This window comes from Nilaparvata lugens, chromosome 13, assembly GCF_014356525.2.
Source record: "Nilaparvata lugens isolate BPH chromosome 13, ASM1435652v1, whole genome shotgun sequence".
Lineage (NCBI taxonomy): Eukaryota > Metazoa > Arthropoda > Insecta > Hemiptera > Delphacidae > Nilaparvata > Nilaparvata lugens.
Genome location: NC_052516.1, coordinates 20,950,376 through 20,976,358, shown reverse-complemented (window position 1 = coordinate 20,976,358; position 25,983 = coordinate 20,950,376). Strand labels below are relative to the sequence as shown.

Below are 25,983 nucleotides of genomic sequence, written 5' to 3'. Positions count from 1 at the left end.
TTATAAAAAATGTAAACCTGGTTTTTATTTTCTATTTTAGGGTATTAACAGTAGCAGCTACCAGTGCAGAGGAGAAACAAAAATGGCTGGAAGAACTATCTCAGGCGATAGCGGACAGCAAACAGAATGAAGCCAATGATTCAAGCAAAAACAACTATCTTAGTCTCAAGTCTTGCAGTGAGTTATGTTTCTCAATCCTATCTATCTATAGTCAATCCTATTCTATCATCCTATCGTATTTAATTCACATTGTCTGTCAGAAGACAAAGCAAATAGCTCTATCATTTTCCAACTCAGCACCGGTGCCAAATTGTTTCTAAACTATATAGAAATAATTCAATGAAATATTACGTATTTCATATCAATCATGCACTCTTAAGTGATAAGTGAGTGTAATTTCGTTATTTCATTTGGGTTTTAAACAATCTAAACCCAAAATTCATTGTTTATAAGTGTTTGCACTGAAAATTGGACTCAAATTCACAGATGAATGCAACATAACCTACTATTTTTTTGGACTAGTGTATGAATCGAAATTTGGGAAGGTACAGTTTTGGGCTGTGCCTGTTGGTCCCTCTCCAATCATTTTGATGAATTGTGTTTTGTTTATAAAACTAAATAATGCTGAAGAAATTTTAATATTTTTGATTGTAAAAATTAATTTTATCAGTTGGAAATATTATCACGGAACTGGATGAATTATATCATATGGAATACAGATTCAAACATGAACTGAGTTTGTTAACATTTCAAACAGGTGACATCAGATACTTGTGGATGAGAAAACTGCGTGAGGTCCAATGTTCACAGAACTACTAGTATTTTTGTGTCTATGATTTAGATCACTGCATTCTATGTTTGTTTGTTGGGTAGGTTTGTAGGGTTTTGTTGTGAATTTGTAGGTTCGTCGGATGAGGTGATGGACAAGTGTGGCAGAGCATAGAGGAGGCCAACAGCAAGGTGTCTCCACAGCGCAGCAACACCACGGTGCATGTCTGCTGGCACCGCAACACCTCCATCGGCATCGAGGACCAGCTCAGAGCTGTAGAGGTACATACACATTACCACATGTTTAGTTCATCTCAATTCATGCAACATAAATAGTTTATTAATTTTTATTTATTCAACTTCCAACGTTACAACACCAATTTTACAAATAAAAATAACTATACAAAAAATATAAACAGGACTTGTTCTTCTTGTTAGGGTGCCTGTCTGTTACGAACGTTGGCGATCATTGTGGCTATTATTACTTTGTTGGTTGCGTTCCGGAACAATTGAATGGAGATCTTTCCGAACCATGCTCTGAGGTTGGCCAACCAGCAAATTCTTCTCCTTCCTGGGGCTCTCCTGCCTTCTATTTTCCCTTGCAAGATGCTTTGCAATATTTCGTATCTCATAAACAGGACTACGGTACAATATTAGTGATAGCATTAAAAGATATATCATTGTATAGGGCGTTCATGTTCCAAAATTCAAGCCAATTTTTCGTTAACTGTCGACTACTGTCTATTACTGTTTTGGACGGGCGAGAGTGTAATAACGGCACAGTATGAGAGACTATCAGCGTCACATTGTTTCACGAAAAATAACTACCAGGACTATCAGCTTGAGTTAACAGTGAAATTTGGAACATAAACGCCCTATATCATGGAATATCTCATTATGCTATCTCTTCTGTATGATAGTAGCATCCACTGGAGAGGACCTCAGTTCATAGTGATCTCATTTCGTCGAGTGTATATTTTGACCATTTCTCAAGATACTGAGATTGGTGGGAAGTTGAGCCGTTCAGATTATCAAGTCTCACGGCATCATGTTTTCGTTGGAGGCGGGTACACAGTGAGCTACACACTAGCTCCCACTCAAAATAGACATGCTTAGTTAATCTTCATTCATTAAACATAAATAGTTGATTTATTTTTCATTCATTCATTCATTCCTGCGCTCAGGTTTTTACCTTTGCAGGGAGATATTTCTTCATAGACTGATGTAATATTTCTGTTTCTGTGAATGTATTTTTTGAGGAAATAAATTTGATTTGATTTGATTTGATTTATTCAACTTCCAACGGTACAGTATGCCTTGTAATGTTACACATTTCAAAATAGGCCCTCAAAATAGATTATGATTCAAAATAGGCGCTCATAACCATTATTGATAATAATTTATAAATAAATAAATAATACATTTATTATATAATATTCAATGAACCTAAGAAGAATAGACATTCAATTTATAGGTTAGAGGGGAGCAAAAACTATTGATTTGGAGATGTACATGTGGTTGACTTGTGCTTTCAGAATAAATCTGTTTCAAACAAAGATATATAGTGAGTTCATTTTATGTATTTAGTAATGTGATGTGTGTTGTGTCAGATGGAAATTGACACAGTGCAACCTATAGAAAAACAGCTATAGAAAAAAATATATAAGCAAAAGGTTACCTTATTTTTTTCTCTCCCTATCATGTACTTATTGTATGAATCAATAAAGAATAAATACAGTATAATATTAGTGATAGCATAGAGAAAATATAGCATAAGAATATATCCCATAGTATAAGGCGTTTATGTTTCAAATTTTCACTGTCAACTCACGCCGATAGTCCTAGTAGTTTTTTTGGTGAAGACATGTGACGCTGGTAGTCTCTCATACTGTGCCGTTCTTATACTCTCACCTGGCCAAAACAGTAATAATGGACAGTGTTCGACAGTAATCAGCTTGGGTTAACAAGTATCGGTTTGTAATTTGGAACATAAACTACCTATACCATGAGATATCTTCTTATGCTATTTTTTCTGTATGGTGATAGTGACATAACCTACATTTTGATTTGGACTGTACTATAAATTCAAAAAGGGACCATTTTGAACATAAGCCTTTTGTGCCTTCCCATATAAGTATATTGTTCAGGAATGAATGGATATAGGAAAATTAAAAAAGCAAATATGAATAAAACAAGAAAGCAACGAAACAAAATACATGAAAAATACAGTTAACAGGAGATAGATCATAAGTGAAAACATTTTGAAAAAGTAACGAAAAAATCAAACAACAAACAATATTCAACATGAGTAACTTGAAACACAATAAAAAACTATTAAGTACCGTTTATTTCATTACAACATTCAATTTCATGGCCGATGAAGAGTTGAAACTAGTAATTTTGCAATGAAATGTAGGAAGGGTACCCGATAGTTTTTTATTGTGTTTTAATAATCAGTAGCCCTAAACGAAGAGTGAGCATAATAATTATACTTGTTCATATAAAGCTCTGGCCATACTTATCATGCAGCGATCCAATCCCACTCCGATCCGATCCTATGAAGACATGTTACAACATCACACATGTTACACATCATGTCTGTCATATGATCTGTCCCACCAACATCACACAGAATAGGATCGGAACGCTGCACAATAACACAATGATATTTAAGTGTGGTCCGGACTTTACTGATAGCTATGTAAAAAGGGGAACTATGAGCTATGGTTATGAGCTGATTCGTTGGCGAGCGAATAAACATTTTAGTTTTATGGGATAAGCTTTACACGTATATTGAAAAGTAACCACTTAAAATTGAATGACAGAATTAAATAAGGAAGAAATGCCGGATTTTAATGAGTATTGATACTCTTGTAATGGGAACCTAACCTAATCTATGAAGATGATTGTCTCATTTTTTACGTTTCTGTTTTTGTCCACTAAACTGGAATTCAGTTACTATTTACCGGTTTCCGTGATTTAATACGTCATTGTAAGATTATTAAAACTCATTTTTCTTCAATTTTGATCAACTTCATTTTCAGAACCAACTTAGCGGCTATCTTCTGCGAAAGTTCAAGAACAGTAACGGTTGGCAGAAGTTGTGGGTGGTCTTCACCAACTTCTGTCTCTTCTTCTACAAGACTTATCAGGTAAGTCTTTCTCACTCCAACAGACAACTTAGTTTTTGTTGTTTTAAATAGGAGACGGTATTGACAGCATGTTCCTTGGTTGTAGTTGTTGAGTTTGAAGTTGATATATTTAGATTGTTTTCCTCCTAACATGATTTAACATCATGAACCCTGGTGAAAGGATTGAGTTTATTACTAATAATTTGTAATTGAATTGAAATTTCATGGCTTGTGTACCAGTCAAGCTTAATGTATATCTTTTCGGTTGATATTTACTAGTCGATGAAGAGTTGAGAATTGGAGTAATTCCTGATTGTAATTTCGAAAAAATGTTCTATTGGTTACGATCAATAGAATTTACTTTTGAAATTCTACTAATGTTTTGGAACCAAAATTAAGGATGTAAAACTTGGAGACCGATGAATTGTATTTGGTCTGAACATCAACAATCAACGGAGTGAATTTTGAAATTTGCTATTACATTGATGGGTGAATTTAGAAATTTGTAGTTCGTTTCTGGAGAGATATGCTTACAGTTTCTATAGAAAACTCGGCTACTGTATTCTATTTACATCATTATTACATAAAATTATATTCAATTTGTGAAGTTTATGATAGTTTGATGTTCGTTTGATATAAGGCTAGAATCGATATAGATATCTCTTAATTTTAATTCGAAAGAAGTTCCCAAAAAGTAATTGTTAGAATAGTAAATTATAATAATGATTGAAAAGTTTTAAAATTTATTCAAACGTTTGATCATGAATTTTCAGAAAAAAGTTTGAGATAATCTTAAAAAGATTGTTAATAGAATGATAAATGTAGAATAATTAGTAAGAAAAGCCTGAAAAGTTACAAAAATTATTTGAAAAGTATCAAGCGTCATATCTCCAATCTTTTGAGATTTTAAAACATCAAAGCATTAATATAATAAAGATTATAAATCTTGAAATAAGTAAACGAATTGAATTCAGTTGTAGTTTGTATTGGTCCTTTAGACATTTAAATTAGAAAAACTTTTCATCTAGATTTTTTTCAATATCCTGCATTTTTCCGCATGGGCTATAAATGGTAATGAAGCATGATGTAGTGGAATCGGTTATCAAGTATTTATATATTTTGGGGAATAGAAATGTCGATAAAATGGAACATTTTTCTCATTCTCGAGTACAATAGGCTACCACAAAATATATAAACTATCAAGTGCAAACAGTATAATTTTGTTTATTCTACTTTTTAAATTTAAATAATTAATTTGGAAGATATCCGGCTGTTTCTCATATTCCAATTTATTTATTTTTTTTAATACAATTATTTCAATAAAAATAGTATACATATTATTTTAAAATCCCTGTAGCTATTAGATATTTGAGGGATATTAAAAATATAAATATATTATAATTTACTAGGCTGCAAAATCATTAACAAAGTAAAGTAAATTATTGTAATATTTTTGTGAATCAATAAATATGAATATTAATATCAATTAGATATTACTCGTTCTAAAAACATGGATAGAATTTAGTTACAAGCTTTGAATTTGTTAATTGGCAGTTTTGGAAGCTGCTTTTGAGAACTTAAATTCGAATGTGATACAAAGTACGGGTAATTTAAAGATAGGCGATTGAAAACAAATTAATATCTTATAAACAGAAGCAATCATCTAATTCTAAAGATTAATAATATTTGAACCTAATTTAATAAAGAATCTTCATTTCAGATACTTTCAAGCCTCAACTCAATTTTTTCCAAAATGTATTTTTCGGCAAATAAAATAAACATGATGGCATGTCTCGCTGTTCTATGTGGTATAGGCCTAGGTTATGTTATTCAAGAGCATGGTGGTTAGAACATTGTTTTTTCTTGCACGGCCTCATGTGGTTGTATTTTTCATTAGTGATGATTTCTTGGGCTCTAAAATTAGGTGTCTTATTCTTGATATTTCTTGTTTCTGAACATGATTTGTTCCAAATAATGATCAAATTTATGTATTATTTCCATTTTATAATTCATCAAAAAGTGTTATAAGAATGAATATAATTCAGTTTCCATGAATGAGAAATTTTCATTTTTGTATAATTTTCAAGTGACAATTTATTATTGTTGTACTACAAAACAATAACATTTGGAAAATCCAGTATATTTCAAACTTGAATAAAAAAACTATTTCAATCTAGATTCAAAGTACAAAAGCTATACATTCATTATACCTATCTTTTTTGACAATTTTTCTCAATTTTTTGTTGAAAGTTTGGACAATTACGTCGTCCCAAACACGATTCCTTTTTATCCTCTTCAGTCTGAATTTTTCCTAGCAATTCGAGCATTACTGTATTTCACAAGTTTTATTTGGTTCTATTTATGTGTTTCATTCCACAATTTTAAAACAATTTCAAATTCTATTTCCAAGTATGGTTGTCACAATGAATTGTGATAATAATTGTCAATTATAAGAATAACTTTTATTATAATTATATTACTAAATCAATTTAGTTCAGAAGCAAGAAATATGTGGTAGGTTTTGGTAGCATGTAGTCAGAAATCTTTTCTAAAAAAAAACCTCTTCGATACATTCTTACATATAACTCACACATCTCTCTATTCATCAATTCATTTACATTCCGTGTGGATTCACACAATTCATCTTGTTTTTCTTGTGTGAATTATGTCATTACCTCAGTCTTCGTCTTTATTTTCTAGCAATTATTATTGTTTTCTTCATAGTTCCAGTATACTTTTTATCATACAAAACCAAATGCTCTTTACAAAGGGAAAACATTGAAACTTACTACTCATTGCCATCAGATTGAAACCATAATTAGCAAATATAATTTGAGATTCAAGATTCAAATGAAAGTGGTTTAAAGGTTATAAGATGTAATTTCTTATCGCATTGATTCCGGATTAGTAGAACAAACTTAGTGAAAGAACTACACTATCCGGTGTGGTTCTTTTCTTTAAAACTTGTATCAATGATCCTTCGTTTTTACCACAGGAAATGTGGTTGATTCAATGAAGCTCCCTCATTGAACTGTTCATTGCCTGTAAAAAAGAAACGTTTTAAATATGATTTAATGGTTTTTTTTTCTAGGTGCAAGTATGTTTAAAAAATTAAACCAAAAATGACATTCATTTCTTGGAAATCAATTTAAATTACAAGTAAAATAAATTATTAACTAATATTAGCCAATTGCTGTGGCTCAAAGAAAAATGCGTATCATCTTGTTTTTTCCACAGATTCTTTTTTACATTTGATCATGATTTCACTGCCTCTACTGAACGTTAAATAATATCCAAAGCAGTGTATGATTACCAAAAGTGGAGAAACTAAGTGAAATCAAGTAATCTTGGTTTTAGTATAAGATGAAATCTTTTTTCTTTAATAATTAATGAATATCAAGTGGAATCCACCTATAAACTTTTTATCGTAGTATTTATTTATAAAGAGGTTCATTGTTTCAAGAACTGTTGTTGATTTTGAAGATAGAATCACTATCTTCAAATTAATTTCTGGAATCAAGTGTTTGTGGGCTTGAACCTCCTCTACGACTCAAATTCAACCTGCTTTTCACTTCACTTTGATAAGCTTCGAGATTTAGTAAGCTATTGACAAATTATGGGGCCTAGTGAACAATCCTTTTTTTTTCAATAAGAATGAATGTAAATAACTCGTTGACGAGAATCATCTTAGTACTTGTTAACAAGTAATATAACAAGTACTCAACAAGTAATCAACAAGTACTCATCTTGGTACTTTTTTAACAACTCTTTCATCAGATTGAATCAGTCAATATTTATCTATTCAACGAAAATCTTCCAGTACTTTTCAACTGGCAATTGCAATACTATCTCATTTGAATCAGTTGTGATCCATTGGATGATTGGTTGAGTGAGCTTTAGTACTTTTTAACAATCTTTTATCAGATTGAATCAGTCAATATTAAATCATTCAACAAAATCTTCCAGTACTTTTTTACTGGCGATTGCAATACTATTTCATTTGAATCAGTTGTGATTCATTGCTTAAGTGAACTTTAGTACTTTTTAATAACTCTTATCAGATTGAATCAATCAATATTAATTTATTCAAAGAAAATCTTCCAGTACTTTTTTACTGGCAATTGCAATACTATCTCATTTGAATAAGTTGTGATTCATTGGATGATTGGTTGAGTGAGCTTTAGTACTTTTATCAGATTGAATCAGTCAATATTAATCTATTCAACGAAAATCCTCCAGTACTTTTTAACTGGCAATTGCAACACTATTTCATTTGAATTAGTTGTGAATCACTTGTTGAGTGAATTTTAGTACTTTTTAACAACTGTTTTATCAGATTGAATCAGTCAATTTTAATCTATTCAACGAAAATCTTCCAGTACTACTGGCAATCTGGCAGTACTGGATTTACTGGCAATCGCAATACTATCACATTTAATCAGTTGTGATCCATTGGATGAATGGTTGAGTGAGCTTTAGTACTTTTTATCAACTCTTTTATAAGTTTATAAGGTTGAATCAGTCAGTATTTATCTATTTAACAAGAATCTTCCAGTACTTTTTTACTGGCAATTGCAATACAATCTCATTTGAATCAGTTATGATTCATTAGGTGATTGGTTGATTGAACTTTAGTACTTTTTAACAACTCTTATCAGATTGAATCAGTCAATATTAATTTATTAAAAGGAAATCTTCCAGTACTTTTTTCTGGCAATTGCAATACTATTTCATTTGAATCAGTTGTGATCCATTGGCTGATTGGTTGAGTGAACTTTAGTACTTTTTAACAATATTCTATCAGATTAAATCAGTCAATATTAATCTATTAAAAGGAAATCTTCCAGTACTTTTTCACTAGCAATTGCAATACTATCTCATTTGAATCAGTTGTGATTCATTGAATGATTGGTTGAGTTGAGAGGGTTTTGTGTGGGTTAGAACGTCTTCTTGATGCCAGTTGCAGATTCAAACGGAGCCTCCTCCTTCCTTACCCGGACCAATCGGAAAGCAGACTCCTATTCAACAATTTTTTACAAAATACGTTAAAAGTGTAAGTCTCCTTCTTTCTTTCTTTCTTCTTTTCTACTCTCACTATCCTTGTCTATCTATATTCGCATCGTATCGTACCACTCTGTTAATGTAAATATATTTCTAGCTTCGTATTTACGTCTATGTTATCTGTTTTCTCTCTCGAGTTTTGTAAAATATTCGTTCATCCTGTATAATCTGTTTTTCCATCAATTATTTTTGTAAAAAAAAACTTCACTTTGTATGATTAGTTGGTAGTCTAATTCAAACCGTGCCGTAAATTTACATACCGCTATCTTATATTCATTTTATCTTTTTTTATAATTCAATTTTCTAAAAAAAATCGTTCATCCTATAGTAGGATATGTATATAATTTGATACTAGTACTCTATTATGTGCTATTAATTTTCTCGCCGTATTTAGTGTACATTGTGTGCTATTCTCCTGAAGTTTTTTTTGCAAGTCCTAAGATTCGAAGAATCATTTTCTTAATTGTTATCATAGATATAAACATCGCATAATAGACTGCATCATATTGTGAGATAATTGAATGATTGAATGATAACAATAATTTTAATGAATTTTTGTATTATTGAAGAAATGAATAATTATGTCAACTGGTTCTTGAATAATATCAGTTTTAAAGAAAATATAAAACATAAATTTCTGATGAAAAACGATTGTCGAGTATCGTTTTTTATTTTCATAGAATAGTTTTCAGTTGGTGGTAAGTCGACTAAACTCTGTCAGTGTTCCTTTTACAAGTAGCCTACCGAATGCCTCTACTTACTAAAACTAAATTCATTTGACAAGTAACTTACGTGATTGTTACAAAATTCAACAGAATTTCAAATCTACTTAATTATACAACAAACAAGTACATCTAAAGAAAGAAAAATTATAATTAATTTATTTTTGTTTCTAAAACACTTTCGACATTATATTAGTTGAAAAGGAATATACTGTGATGTATAAAATAATAATATATACAATCAATTAGGAAAAGGAATCAATACATTATCTTTCGAATTGGGATCAATGAATCAAGATAAAAAAAATCCAATACAATTGAGTCACCAAAAATTACAAGAATATAGAATAGCAAGGAAGAAATAATACAACTACGAAGTTGTAAAAAAAAAAAAATTTTAATTTCATAGAAGTCGAAATTTAATCTAGCAAAAATTTAAATTTCACAAAGGTTGACTAACGTAACTATGGTGTTCCATATATTAGAGTAGTTGCAATTAAAGTGCATTCCACAGTAAAAATGATTAGGATTCATTAAAGAATTGGTTGACTGTTGAAGAAAAATATTTGGAAAAAGGCAGCTGCGGTTTGTATGCTAATTTCCTGGATGTTCTGTTGTTAATATTGTTGTGTGCTTCGGTGTGTGTAAACTGAGTTATTACAACGCTCAGATGTTGATATGGTTGTGTGGAATTCTATCAGATTAAATCAGTCAATATTAATCTATTAAAAGGAAATCTTCCAGTACTTTTTCACTAGCAATTGCAATACTATCTCATTTGAATCAGTTGTGATTCATTGAATGATTGGTTGAGTTGAGAGGGTTTTGTGTGGGTTAGAACGTCTTCTTGATGCCAGTTGCAGATTCAAACGGAGCCTCCTCCTTCCTTACCCGGACCAATCGGAAAGCAGACTCCTATTCAACAATTTTTTACAAAATACGTTAAAAGTGTAAGTCTCCTTCTTTCTTTCTTTCTTCTTTTCTACTCTCACTATCCTTGTCTATCTATATTCGCATCGTATCGTACCACTCTGTTAATGTAAATATATTTCTAGCTTCGTATTTACGTCTATGTTATCTGTTTTCTCTCTCGAGTTTTGTAAAATATTCATTCATCCTGTACAATCTGTTTTTCCATCAATTATTTTTGTAAAAAAAAACCTTCACTTTGTATGATTAGTTGGTAGTCTAATTCAAACCGTGCCGTAAATTTACATACCGCTATCTTATATTCATTTTATCTTTTTTTATAATTCAATTTTCTAAAAAAAATCGTTCATCCTATAGTAGGATATGTATATAATTTGATACTAGTACTCTATTATGTGCTATTAATTTTCTCGCCGTATTTAGTGTACATTTGTGTGCTATTCTCCTGAAGTTTTTTTTGCAAGTCCTAAGATTCGAAGAATCATTTTCTTAATTGTTATCATAGATATAAACATCGCATAATAGACTGCATCATATTGTGAGATAATTGAATGATTGAATGATAACAATAATTTTAATGAATTTTTGTATTATTGAAGAAATGAATAATTATGTCAACTGGTTCTTGAATAATATCAGTTTTAAAGAAAATATAAAACATAAATTTCTGATGAAAAACGATTGTCGAGTATCGTTTTTTATTTTCATAGAATAGTTTTCAGTTGGTGGTAAGTCGACTAAACTCTGTCAGTGTTCCTTTTACAAGTAGCCTACCGAATGCCTCTACTTACTAAAACTAAATTCATTTGACAAGTAACTTACGTGATTGTTACAAAATTCAACAGAATTTCAAATCTACTTAATTATACAACAAACAAGTACATCTAAAGAAAGAAAAATTATAATTAATTTATTTTTGTTTCTAAAACACTTTCGACATTATATTAGTTGAAAAGGAATATACTGTGATGTATAAAATAATAATATATACAATCAATTAGGAAAAGGAATCAATACATTATCTTTCGAATTGGGATCAATGAATCAAGATAAAAAAAATCCAATACAATTGAGTCACCAAAAATTACAAGAATATAGAATAGCAAGGAAGAAATAATACAACTACGAAGTTGTAAAAAAAAAAAAATTTTAATTTCATAGAAGTCGAAATTTAATCTAGCAAAAATTTAAATTTCACAAAGGTTGACTAACGTAACTATGGTGTTCCATATATTAGAGTAGTTGCAATTAAAGTGCATTCCACAGTAAAAATGATTAGGATTCATTAAAGAATTGGTTGACTGTTGAAGAAAAATATTTGGAAAAAGGCAGCTGCGGTTTGTATGCTAATTTCCTGGATGTTCTGTTGTTAATATTGTTGTGTGCTTCGGTGTGTGTAAACTGAGTTATTACAACGCTCAGATGTTGATATGGTTGTGTGGAATTCTATGTTAATGTTCACATCAGAAATACTATTAAGGTAGCACATGTTTGTGACACTGGGGCCCGGTTGCACAAAAGTCGGTTAAATTTTGACTGTGATTAACATTACGAGAACCATTCAGAGAAGGTGTTTTTGAAAATACGGCTTCTCTGATGGCTCTCGTGGAATTAATCACGGTTAAAATGTAATCCGCTTTTGTTCAACCGTTACTGGGAGTTGATATAACATGAGGTTTGGTTTTAAAGAGGGGTGAATTCCTGCTGTATTGAAATAAATCCCTTAAATAATTATTGTGCGTAATAATCATGTATTTATCAATAATAATCAGTTGAAGGTAGCAAGAAAATAAAATAATTCTTTAATCAAATAGATACGAAATAAGATTATTTATTTATAAATAGTATGAGTGAAGGTGAAATTATAGCCAACTGTAAAACAATCAGTTTGAAGATAATGAAAAAATATTTCTACCCAATACAAAAATACTAATTTCAATTATAACTGATCAATCCTTTCAGTATGGTTAGTATGCTAGTTTAATGATGAAAATGATACAATTAATTTTCTTATGTTTAAGATGATTATGTTGTAATCTCAAAAACTTTCAAAATCAAGGTATCAAGAAATCTGTATCTTTATTCCACCAGTAACTAAACTCAGGATGAAGATAAGAAAGAAATTGATCTGATTTAAGTAAGATAAGACTAGAAATTGATCTGCTATTCGTTTCCTATTTATTTATCATGCTGATTTAATATAAAACTAGTTGAAAATTACAAAGAATTATATTTAGGTAATAATTTACCGTGTTATATATTTTCTGAGCATATGCGTTCCTCATCATTGTTACTCTCATCATTTTCAAAAGATTTATATTCAATCCAAAATTTCTCTCTCTCACTATTTCAATGTATTCATTTGTATAATATAATTATCACAAGTCATCAGTTCCATTTTCACTCAATCATTTTTCATGTTCATTTAAAAATTTCTCAAAAACTTACAATTCTTCAAAAATCTACTAACAAATGCATCTTGGTAGTTACTAGCTCTGATATATTCTTCGCTTTATTTAAGCTTTTTATTCTCTATTTAAATTATTTGCCTTAATAATATGCTTGTAGTTTGAAAGTATTATTGGTGTAGTAGTAATCCAAACATGATTTTAGATATTTTAGAAATGATATTGCTTTTTAATTGGGCTACAACCAGTGGTCATACTGGACAAATGAAGGTATGGCTTTGCATGGAGGAATTTGGCAAATTATTCTAGAGTGGGTTGATTGGTGTATGTGTGATTTGTTTATTTCTCTTAATTAACCGGGCCAAAGCGGGTTTGATCGAGTTCAGTTGATCAGGGAAAATACCTAGAATTATTGTAGGAGATATCTGTGAAATTATGTGTAATGAACAGTCACTTAAAAGTTACATTATTGCATCAAATGAGACACAATTATTGATGCTCAACAATAGAAACCTTCAAGACTAAACTATTTTAAAACTTACATTCTATTTTGCATGTAAGTTGTTTGACTTCCCAATTCAAGAAAAATCAGCTCTATGGGTTATATAATATAGGAAAAAGTAAAATTTTTAAATGTAGATGATTTTAAAATAGTTTAGTCTTGAAGGTTTCTATTGTTGAGCATCAATAATTGTGTCTCATTTGATGCAATAATGTAACTTTTAAGTGACTGTTCATTACACATAATTTCACAGATATCTCCTACAATAATTCTAGGTATTTTCCCTGATCAACTGAACTCGATCAAACCCGCTTTGGCCCGGTTGCACAAACAAAAACAGGGATTAAATGCCGTGAAAATCAATCAGAAAAAGCTTCTTTGAAAAGAAGACTTCTCTAATTGGTTCTCGTGACATTTGATCACCCATCTATTTCACTATCCATGACGAACTGCAAGTAATAATCCGTTTTTGAACTATTTTTAATGACAATACAGTCTAATATCTTTGAATATTAGTTATTAAAACTAGTACTCACTTGTGGAGCGCTTTCAGATTTTTAGAATCCATTCTCAACACTGAGAATTTTTATTTATTTTTATTTTATTTATTTATTGTATAAAATACTATAATCATAATACAATTATGACATTGGAGGAAAAACTAGGCTAAGCCTGTACTATTTCTCTCCAAAAAATTTTGATAAAATGTTAATGTTGTCCAAAAGATAAGGTTATATAGTCACACACTGCTTCGTCACTTGATTTTCGGTCCAGAAATGATGATTTAAAATTTTGAATTTTGAAGGTTGATTTTATACTCTAAATGAATCACAATAAATTAAAAACTTTAGAAATATTGCACTTATTTAAAAAATTTGAATACAAAATCAAAAACCTACTCACTATTTGTTATTCACAGCTCTAAAATATATTTAGACATAAATATATATTTATTGTAAATATATAATTACATTTTAGAATACATTCTCAGTGTTAAGAATGGATTCTAAAAATCCGAAAGCGTTCTACGGTGAATACTTGCAAAATGCAAAACCGCATACAGTACTTATAACTAATATTCAAAGATATTAGTTTGTAGTGTCGTTAAAAATAGTTCAAAAACTGATTTAATCGCCATTAAAATCTACCAGGTCTTAATATAATCTAAGTTCAATTCCCATTTTTTAAATACAGTATGCGTAATTTCTTGTTGATGTAAATACTGAATAGTTTCAAGAATAATTCAGTATCCCCTATGAAAATATTCTTGAATTAATAATAATTGATACTGTACTGTATTTCATTCCCTATAACAAATAAGAATGTATCCCACGATTATAATAGCCATATAATCAATATTGATTTTATAGGTGTACTCAATGTACCTAGAATACAATGTAGGCCTACCTTGGGTGTACTCAACGTTATAGCCTACTCATAAAATAACAATATTATAGAATATTAAAATGTTGTGTTTTATCCAACCAGTATCATTGTTTCACTTTTACAACGGCATTTAATCTATTCATCATTTACAATATTGCTATATATGATTAACTATACTTATACTTATATGGAATTGTGGTATTCACTATGAGTCCGGACGCTTTTCAAGGCATTGGACTCATCTTCTGCGTACTTTGATAATTTAACCAGTACTTTCAACTTTCTACAAGTTGAACGCTGAAACTGGTAGAAATGTCACCCATTAAGTACAAAAATTGTTTTGATATTTTTTTGACATAATTCAATCTATTTTTAACACACACAAACAAAAAGATAACAAATTACAACAAAACAATTTCAATAACAGCTACAATGAAAATAAACTCAACAAAAAGCAATATGCTAAATGATGTGGTGTGCTGGAAAAAAAAATAAAAATACCTTGCCAACTATGGTTTATGGACGCTAGTGTTCACGCGCATCTCAAGTCTACTATTCAGAGATCCAAGCTAGCTGGTGACAGGACAATAACGCTGGAGACACACGAAGTCTGCTATCTCTTCATAGTGAATGATTTAATAGAATCAACAGTTGCCAACAGTTTGCAATTGAAATAATAACATTTTCTCGAATTTTAGGTAAAAATGTTACTGAACATTAATTGTAGAGATTTCCATGCTCAATCTTTTCCACTTGAAATTTTTTCTTTAAATTGTATCTGAAGCCTGATGATTTGGGAATCTAAACTCAAACTTTGCACAGATGGGGTGGAGCTCCTGGAATTTTTACAGATATGGGACTTGTGGCAGTTGATAGAGCTTATCAATGACTATTTTAGGTATAAATTTGATCAAAATCGTTGGAGCCGTTTTCGAGAAAATCGCGTAAACCATGTTTTTGATATAATTTTTGCCATTTTACCCGCCATCTAGAATTGCATTTGATCGAAATTGTACGTATCGGATCCTTATATTGTAAGGACCTCAACTTCCAAATTTCAAGTCATTCCGTTAATTGGGAAATGAGATATCGTGTACACAGATACACATACACTCATACACACACACATAGAGACAATACCCAAAAACCACTTTTTTGGACTCAGGGGACCTTGAAACGTATAGAAATTGAGAAAATGGTGTACTTTAATTTTTTTCGGAAAGCAATACTTTCCTTGCCCTTTTACTATAGATAAAAATCTGGTGTGACGGCGCACTCACACAACTTTCCTTGCCGTTATGAAAATTGATCACCTGACGCTAGTGTTCCCGCGCATCACAAGTCTACTATTCAAAGATTTGAGCCAGCTGGTGACAGGGCAATAACGCTGGAGACACACATGATGAGGTCTGCTATCTCTTCATAGTGAATGATTTAATAGAATCAACAATAATTTGCAATTGAATAATCACATTTTCTCGAATTTAAAGCTTATTTTTAATTTTAGGTGAAAATGTTACTGAACATTAGTTGTAGAGATTTTCATGCTCAATCTACTCCTCTTGATTTTTTTTTTGTTTCAATTGTATCTGAAGCCTGATAATTGGGAATCTATCTGCATTGCTGGGGCGGAGCTCCTGAAATTTTTACAGATATGGGACTTGTGGCAGTTGATAGAGCTTATCGATGACTATTTTAGGTATGAATTTGATCAAAATCGTTGGAGCCGTTTCCGAGAAAATCACGAAAAACCCTGTTTTTGGCAACATTTTCGCCATTTTAGCCGCCATCTCGAATTGCATTTGATCGAAATTGTTCGTGTCGGATCCTTATAGTGGAAGGACCTTAAGTTCCAAATTTCAAGTCATTCCGTTAATTGGGAGATGAGATATCGTGTACACAGACGCGCACACACACACACACACACACACACACACACACACACACACACACACACACACACACACACACACACACACACACACACACACACACACACACACACACACACATACAGACCAATACCCAAAAACCAGTTTTTTGGACTCAGGGGACCTTGAAACGTATAGAAATTTAGAAATTGGGGTACCTTAATTTTTTTCGGAAAGCAATACTTTCCTTACCTATGGTAATAGGGCAAGGAAAGTAAAAACATAATGTAATATTTGGGAAGCTGAATAATTCGGTGTTACAAATCATTACAGTTTTATTGAATTCAAGTCACAAGCTTTTGTGAATAAAAACTTACATAAACACATACGCAAATAATAAATTACACTCCTCCTACTCTTATTTAATTAATACTTATTTGTATTATTTATTCATTTATTTTGTTTGTAGGATGATTCTCCGTTGGCCAGTCTACCACTGCTGGGCTATTCCATATCCACCCAAATGAGAAAGATGGAATCCATAAAGACTACGTGTTCAAGCTGCAATTCAAGAACCATGTCTACTTCTTCAGAGCGGAGAGCGAGTATACTTTCAACAGGTGAGATTTTATTGTATTTATTTACTAGCAGGTAACCCGTGCTTCGCAAGGGTCTATTTTAAAACTTGACAAACTGAAAACTTGACGTAATGAAATCTAAAAGAATTGAAAATAGGCCTATAAGAATCCTCGGTTGATTAAGAATTTATATGCAGCATTTCAAGTAAATCAGTCCAGTAGTTCAGACGTGATGATGCGTCAAACATAATTTTCCTATCCTCCACACGTGTATACCCGTTTAAGCCAGTTCTTTCCTTTATTATAGTATGGAAGATGATAGATAGATGGATATACCATCCATCTATCTATCATCTTATATAGTATAATAAAAGAAATGAATGACAATAAATTTGAAAGGTTTGAGATATCGATGTGCGGTTTTCACCATACCTTTTCTCTGGAAATCCTGTATCGGAATCATGTATCATATGAACCACCTTTCAATTAAAAAAAGAAGTTTGATTCAAAATGACAAAAAGACAAGACATGATCAGACACAATACTTCACATAGTTGCTTATGACGCAACACACACTGATTAGTCATTGCAATTAGACATAAGCAACCATATGAAGTATTGTGTCTGATCATGTCTTGTCTTGTCTTGACTAACTGGTGTGTGCCTAGTCTAAATGTGTACGATGGTAGCGTGAACTTTACTAATTTCTTTACCCTGCATTTCTATTTTATTTTTGTAGCACTTGTGTGCCACCACTTTATTCTCTGCGAACTGATTCAAAATTCAAAATTTTAAATCATCATTCCTGGACCGAAAATCTAGTGACGAAGCAGTGTGTGATCACATAACCTTATCTTTTGGACAACATTAACATTTTATCAAAATTTTTGGAGAGAAATAGTACAGGCTCAGCCTAGTTTTTCCTCCAATGTCATAATTTTGTATTATGATTATAGTATTTCATACAATAAATGAATGAATTATTCAAATAATCTTTTCGCCACATTGCACAGAAAGCAGCTGTTTTTCAATCCCTACGTAGATCTGAAAGACATTGTTTGCAGACGACTCTCCTCTGACGTCAGAACAGGTTTCTTTCCGGCCTAGGTCGGAAAGATTACCCTTTTCAGCCGCTAAAATGGAACTAAGAAAGGTGATCAAAAAACAGCTGATCAAAAAACTTTTCATTATTTGTGTTAATTATTCAATAATTAAAACATTTATAATAATATCATCTTATTGTCATTTGAAAGAATAAAAAAGTAAAAAACTCAACCTCCCACATAATTGAACATCATCTTTTAGGTTATTTAGACAAATCAGAATAAAAAATAAAAATACTTGGACAATTTCCTGGTATTCAGATTACCTCAGATTTGCTAGAGCTATCACTTTCCATTTCTGCTTTCGGAAGTGCTTAGTAAACAACTATTCTTATATATATATATATATATTGTTTATTTTTGTGTGTGGCGAAAAATAGCGTTTGCACCACGGGCAAAAATGTTTTTCCGGCTCTCAATCTTTTCTAGTCCTCGGCCTACGGCCTCGGACTTGAAAACCGATTTCGAGCCGGAAAAAACTCATTTTCTGCTCTAGGTGCGAAATATACTATTTGTTCTACCTTCTTATTTTACATGAATTTTATCCAGTCCTTTCTGTTAACTAATTCAAATTCTCTCGCATTTTCAATGAATTTGGTTGTATGATGTTTGAATGTTGCGGCGGCGGCGACAGGTGGATGGAGGTGATCAGCAGCGCGACTCAGCACTCGGGTCGAGTTCGCTTCTTCGGCAACAATCGGCAGTTCGGCAGCGAGCTGGAGGAGGAGGAAGAGGAGGAGGAGGCCGAGAGTGAGGCGTGACATTCGTCCTCCTCTCCCCCTCGCCACCGCCATCTTGAGGAGGAGTCCGCCGCCATCTTGAATACTCCCACTCTTAGTCGCGGCAAGTCGTTGCGCCGATTCGGTGAGATCATTTATGAAAAATTTAAATCATAATTTCATTATTATTTGAAATTAGTTCATACATATCAGTATCAGAGTCTGTTAAAGTATAATTTCCATGAGTTGTGATTGGACTATTCCCACTGAGTCCGGCTAAGCGAGTATGAATTGTCCCATTAGAATGTTATTTTTAAATAAAATATAAAAGGGACAAGGGTACTGGATATTTTCATTTTATTTTAATAATAGTGGTGTGGTAAGTACCTTTTATAGAAAAATTGAATATCCCGTTAGAACTTATGGGAATAATATTCTCTTTGATACTGATAAGTAAGAATCCGCTTTTAGATTTGTTGTAAAACACAATTTGCAAACACTGTAAAAAAGAATGATTTAAGACAGTTTATGAAGATTTTAAATTGAGATTGATTTTTTAAAGTAATTATTTGCAAACAGTAGAGAATGACTCGAAACAAGAAATCAGCTAAACAGTAGAACCTTTATAATTTGATTTTTTCAGTAAAATAATCACTATTTACAGTAAATTAGCACTTTTCACCACTCAACTTTGTATGTTGTGAAAGAGCAACTCAATTTGCGTTGCCTTATACTATGATAAGGTTGTTCTCTGTATAGAAGCCGCTTTAGTTATAATGATATTAATAATAATAAATTTATTTCCATTAATATACAAACAAGCAATCTAATCAATAAAATGTACATAATATTCAAAAATACAATATATGAAATTTACTTCAAATATAAATATTATTTCCATTAATATACAAACAAGCAATCTAATCAATAAAATGTACATAATATTCAAAAATACAATATATGAAATTTACTTCAAATATAAATATTATTTCCATTAATATACAAACAAGCAATCTAATCAATAAAATGTACATAATATTCAAAAATACAATATATGAAATTTACTTCAAATATAAATAAATTGATTTTTTCGGTAATTAACCTACTCAACTATGGGAAACCCATGTACTAGACTAGAGCAGGTGTAATTTCAAGCAGTTATGTTGTTTTTTATTTTATTTGTAATTTCCGCAATATCAACTGTTAAGATCGACTCAAATTTGTTTTTTTTTTAATTTTGCTCCTATGTGATTCTATCTTATGTTCATTTTTTTGTTGTTGATTTTGTTTCATTTTTTAAATTTGTTTTGTTTTCTTTTTTCTACAGGATCACCGGCTGTATTGTAACCAACCTTATTTGAGATTATTCAGATAAAGCGGCTTAGCACTATAGGAAGCTATGCTGGTCATGAAGGCCAGTGAATTTTGGCAATCTTGGTTGAAAGAAAAGAATATAATCAAAGTCTAAGAATAGTTTTTCCATAGGTTGTGATGCAAAAGAAGAGCAAAGATAGCCATAGTTGGTATTTTGAGCAGGTTTACTCAAAGAACATAATTTGCATTATTTAATGAAAGCAACTAGATCTTTAGAAATCCCCACTGATAATCGCCTGGGCAGCATCTTTATCATCTTCTTCAACAAGCGATAGCAAAATTGGTTTCTTCTTTCTAGTTTTATCTTTGAAAGATAATAGATGGTCAATTTTTGTTTCAAAATTTGTAATTTTTATGTCGTGGCCACAGGTGGAGTCGGACTCTTCTTCTTCATTGTCAAGCCACCTAATCGTTTTCATGCCTTCGATAATATTTCTAAAGTATTGATAAGTTGATTCCATTTTTCTGTGATCACATTCATTCCTGACAGGACATTGCAGAACTCGGTGAAAGATTCAAACAGAGTTTTGATAGATTGCACATTATTTGTTGAACTATCTTTCTGATCAATCGAAAGCTTTCTTCATGTTATCCAGTTCCACTTCGGTAAGAATTCTATTCAACTTTTGATCCATCCTTTCGAATTCTTTGACCAAATCTTGAGTGACTCTGGCCTGTTCCATTTCAACGAAAAGTTTTTGCAGTTTCTCATCACCATTGGCGCCATTTCACTAAACTACTGGGGGGGGGGGGCAAAAACCAAGAGGTATGAGGGGGGGGGGAAATGAAATATTCAAATTTTAGAACAAATTTCAAATGTTATCTTAGATAACATTTTCGATTTTTTAAATCTATCATCTCTTTAGTAGTGTTCTACTATTGGATAATCCTTTTTGCATTCTAAGAAGTTATTCATTTATTCAGAAACAAATCTCCACGGATATGGTTTGTAAAATAAAGCAATAAAACTTCTCAAGCAATTCAATAATAATGTAATTTAGATATACATTTATTTATTCAAATAACAAGTAATATTTTGTCCTTGTTAAATGATTTTTGATGGTTTATTCTTGTTTAATTGAAGGGAAGTATGCTCTTCCCTAAAGACTGCGTAAAGTATTAATTTTATTCCATACAATATTTAGATTTTTCCTATGTGTTTTGATTGAATCAAAATTATCATGAAGTTTTCATATTAATAAACTAACAAGAGATTACTAAATTAATTTATTAATAATACTTTAATTATCATAGGCATCATTCATATTGATGTGAATATTAATATTATTTATTGATTTCCATGTCAGGAATTCTAATAACAGTTTTCTAATGATATTACTTTTGTTTTTTTGGTTAAGATTTTATTATCAATGTTAGACTTGTTGATAACTTCACAATAGTTTAGCTAATTTTACTTGTAGCTATCAATTTTTTTTAGAAACTTCAATCAAGCTCTGAATTTTGTTAATTTGAAGAATAACTCATTTTTATTGGATATATTATCTTCATTTACGGTTTACAACACTTGCACTCTATCATCCTGGCATAATTATATTCTAATATTCATTTTTTTCGTCATTGAATTATTTCATCAAGCATTTTTCATCTAATTCAATCAAGTCTTCCTAATGCTACCACTATAATAGTATCACTATGTTATCATCACTATTTAACACTATGCTTATTGTTAAATTGGTGATACTCTAATGATTAACTTACATTAAATTTAATTCGAAAATTATTATTCTCTACATGTGTCAATTATTACCATATTTGTATTATGTATTTTATGTATCAATTCATAGTTGCTTCCAACTTCTAAGTAATATAATTAAATTTCTTGTAAATGACAGATATTTTAATGTCTTCAGGTTCCAAAATTTCTGCTTGGATGAAACGAGGATACCGAAGATTTGATTTTAGTTGAAATTTAGTTGTTTCATCACCAATTCTTGATGACAATTTTGTGAATAAAATTCAATATTTATATTATCAATATTGTTGATTTTCTACAGAATTCTATAGATTTTAATGTTGTTGTGTTGGCTCACACTATGTTAATGAAGTCTTATAGAAAAATGTATAAACTGTTGGTAAAGTTTTTTCAAATATTCTTTTTTTATAAATTTTATGAAAAATAAATATAAAATGAGAAATTTAATGATTTTAAATTAATAATGAAAGCTCTTTAGGCACGCCACCCATGCTAATCCACGAAAAGCAACCCACGCCGTGGGATGTTTTGTAAACCATTGCTATAGGATTATTCATAATCAATCAGCTGACAAGTGGATTATTAATAATGTATTATTATCATTAAACAGATGTCTGGAGAAGCCTAGCAATTCTTTACAAAACATGCCACGGCGTGGGTTGCTTTTCGTGGATTAGCGTGGGTCTATTTAGCGGCGGGCCCTTATAGTGTGATCCAATTTCTAAATTTCATGAAGATTTTATAATTTCACTCACGTTTACTCGTTGAAAAAAATATTATTACTGTACTAATTTTTATAAGTACAACAATTTTGTATCTCACCTTTACTATTACACTATTTATGAATTAGAAACATTGTACTCATTCAATATTTTATGAGTATCTCAAAAATAATTTTTGTATAATCTTTCACTCATTTTTGTCGTTTCCATGATTTGTATGTGAGAAAGTCATGTTAATGTTAGTATGCTGAATGATGTGAAATTGTCCAAAGTTACTGTGAGTGTTGGCTTACTTTCTTTTGAAAATAAGTCAATCTTTAATAATATTTACTTGGTTTTATAAATATATAAATTTTATGTACTTGAACATGATATTTTTGAATGGCCAGACAATCGTATTAAGAAGATGTTATTTTCAATCAATGAATGATATTAGTGTTATTCTGTAATAAGATTAAAAAAACCAAAAGCGCCTTTTTTAAGATACAACCCAGCAAAATGTAGAATAACGAGAGTAAATTTTTATTTTGTGAATCCTCCATTTTAGGTGGTGAACCCTAAATTTTGGGTGGGTTCCGAACTATATTATTCCATTGTTAATAATAATCATAGTGGGAGCAATTTTATAGAAACTAATATTGAAAAATTTGCATAATTTCGTAATAGTATAGAATTTTCAAGTGCACTTTCTAAAATAGAATATTCTAAATAACAGTGATTGAGAATCACTAATCTATTTTCATAAAAAAGTAATATTGACTGTGACTATTCTTTCAAGATAGTCACCATTTTAAAAATATTTAAAATTATATTTTTCAAGATGCAATAATATGTAAATGCTATATAATTGATTTTAAAGATTACAGATATCTATTACAAATTAATAGGACCACGATTTTCTAATCTAGTATTCAAAATTATTGAAATATCGTATCAAGTTTTAAAAACACCATGCCATTTGGCTCAGTCCAGTTAATGATGACACCAACAACTATTTATGTAGGCCTACCTGTATTTGGAATTCTAAAAATGATTAACTATTTTCTATAAATTACTGTTCCAAGCATTAGTGTACGATAACATTATTGTTTTGTAAAAATACTAAAGGAACTTTTGGATATTTCATCCTCAACTTTTGGAATACCACTTCAATTTTTGTGATAATATTCCTCAATATCAATATAATAATTTCACGGTTTTAAGTTTTCTCAAATATACAATCTAATGCCTATCCAGTCTATTCAAATTTGTTTGAAGGTCTTCCAAAGCTTTTATTTCCAACTTTCAACTTTATTATTCTCTCTTTACTCTCTCGAACAATTCCAGAATGAGAGACTGGACTGAAAATTTCATTCACAGGGAATTTCTATTATTCACTTGATTGGCTGTTTTTATTTCTACAGCACATTGCAGCACAAACGCCGATCAGATTTTGATTTCTGATCGACCGATTTAACGGTAGTTGTTAATCTATTCGATAGCAATACAAGAAAACTTAATTTTAATCTATTTTGTACTTGAAAAGAGCCATTAAGGAGGCACGTTTATTTTCCCAATTTTATTATTTTTCAAACTTCATAGATTGAAGCAAATTGAATGGGATAACCAATATTCCTATTCCATTCAAAATAAAACAGAACATATTTTTTTAACATTTGAGCTACTTGTGAATTATCTTTTAAATCTACCTATTAACACTGTGACCAGTACTTGTGAGCTTATTACAATAAGAATAAAGAATATGTTTTACTTTATTCTTTCTACCTTGATTCACTATAAAATATTTCCTAGTTATTTTAAGCATTGCCTAATTGAAGCTCTGTAAAAACAATTTTGATTATTTAATAGTTAATTGTTATATAAATTGGTAATATATTGCAATATGAATGTATAGTTTTTATTTGAAATTGTTATTGAATTTTGATGCATTTATTATCATAGCAATAGTTGTACTAAACAGTGTTTTTGATTTAACATTACGGTTTAAGTTTGGCTAATTATTATTATCATTATGTTAGTAGTAATGATAGTTACATTTTGATTGTACTATGAACTCGTAAAAGAATATATGATTAATGAATTTGTTTCAATGCTTCAGTTGTTTCTTTTCCAATCATAAATTTCTTGTTAACGTCTGTTGAATTTTAGGCGGGCTACACACTGGACTGGTGTCGTAGACATGATGTCTACGACAATCTCATTTCCGAGGCATGTCGCATATGAAACCAATCTGTGTTGTAAAATTAGAGCTTACTCACTGCTTGCGACAGATGTTCGAGGCATTAAGACACTAAGTCTTGCGACACCACTGTGTAGCCCGTCTAAGGCTGTGCAAAGGCTAAAAATAAACTTTCTACTGGTGATATTTTTTAAAGTTTTTCGATTCGTATATCATCAAGCTATCAAAATGAAAAAGGTTTTCAGGAAAACATTTTTTCGCCACACTGCATAGAAAGCAGCTGTTTTCCAGTCCCTACGTAGATCTGAAAGACCTTGTTTGCAGACGACGTCAGAAAAAGGTTTCTTTTCCGGGCTAGGCCAGAAAGTTGTCTCTTTCCAGCCGCTCATGGAAGTAGTTAATAAGTCATCCGCTAGATCGGGCGAGTGGCCACTTTCATCATCAGCTAAAGTCGCCATGATTTCAGTTCCAGTTTCGAATCAAACTAATTCGCTTCGCAACCAGTTTTATTCAATTATTTATTGTTGATTAGTGCATTCCGAATTTTCAAAAATGCTGGAAGATGACTGTGGTATTCCAAGTGAAATTTTAAAAGAATCTGAAATCCTGACTGCAAATCTTCTACCACTAAAATCAAGAGATAGGTACGATAGCTTAACGAGTATTCTTTATTTTGTATTCTTTATTTATTTTGTCAGCAATACCTGTAGTGTGGCGAAAAATATCGTTCGCACCACGGGCAAAAATGTTTTTCCAGCTCTCAATCTTTTCTAGTCCTCGGCCTACGGCCTCGGACTTGAAAACCGATTTCGAGC

General features: G+C 30.9%; 1 protein-coding gene across 1 annotated transcript in view; it reads left to right on the top strand.

Moving 5' to 3' along the window:
- The window catches only part of LOC120354113 (FERM, ARHGEF and pleckstrin domain-containing protein 2-like), a 25,884-nt gene extending 803 nt beyond the window's left edge, over positions 1–25,081 (top strand). Inside the window, 7 exon segments of the mRNA XM_039440385.1 lie at positions 41–177; positions 917–1,050; positions 3,813–3,920; positions 17,249–17,294; positions 17,297–17,399; positions 19,095–19,324; positions 20,507–25,081. Of these exon segments, the coding sequence (XP_039296319.1) occupies positions 41–177; positions 917–1,050; positions 3,813–3,920; positions 17,249–17,294; positions 17,297–17,399; positions 19,095–19,221 (655 nt within the window). The 3' untranslated portion in view covers positions 19,222–19,324; positions 20,507–25,081.
- Positions 25,082–25,983: the final 902 nt, after the last annotated feature.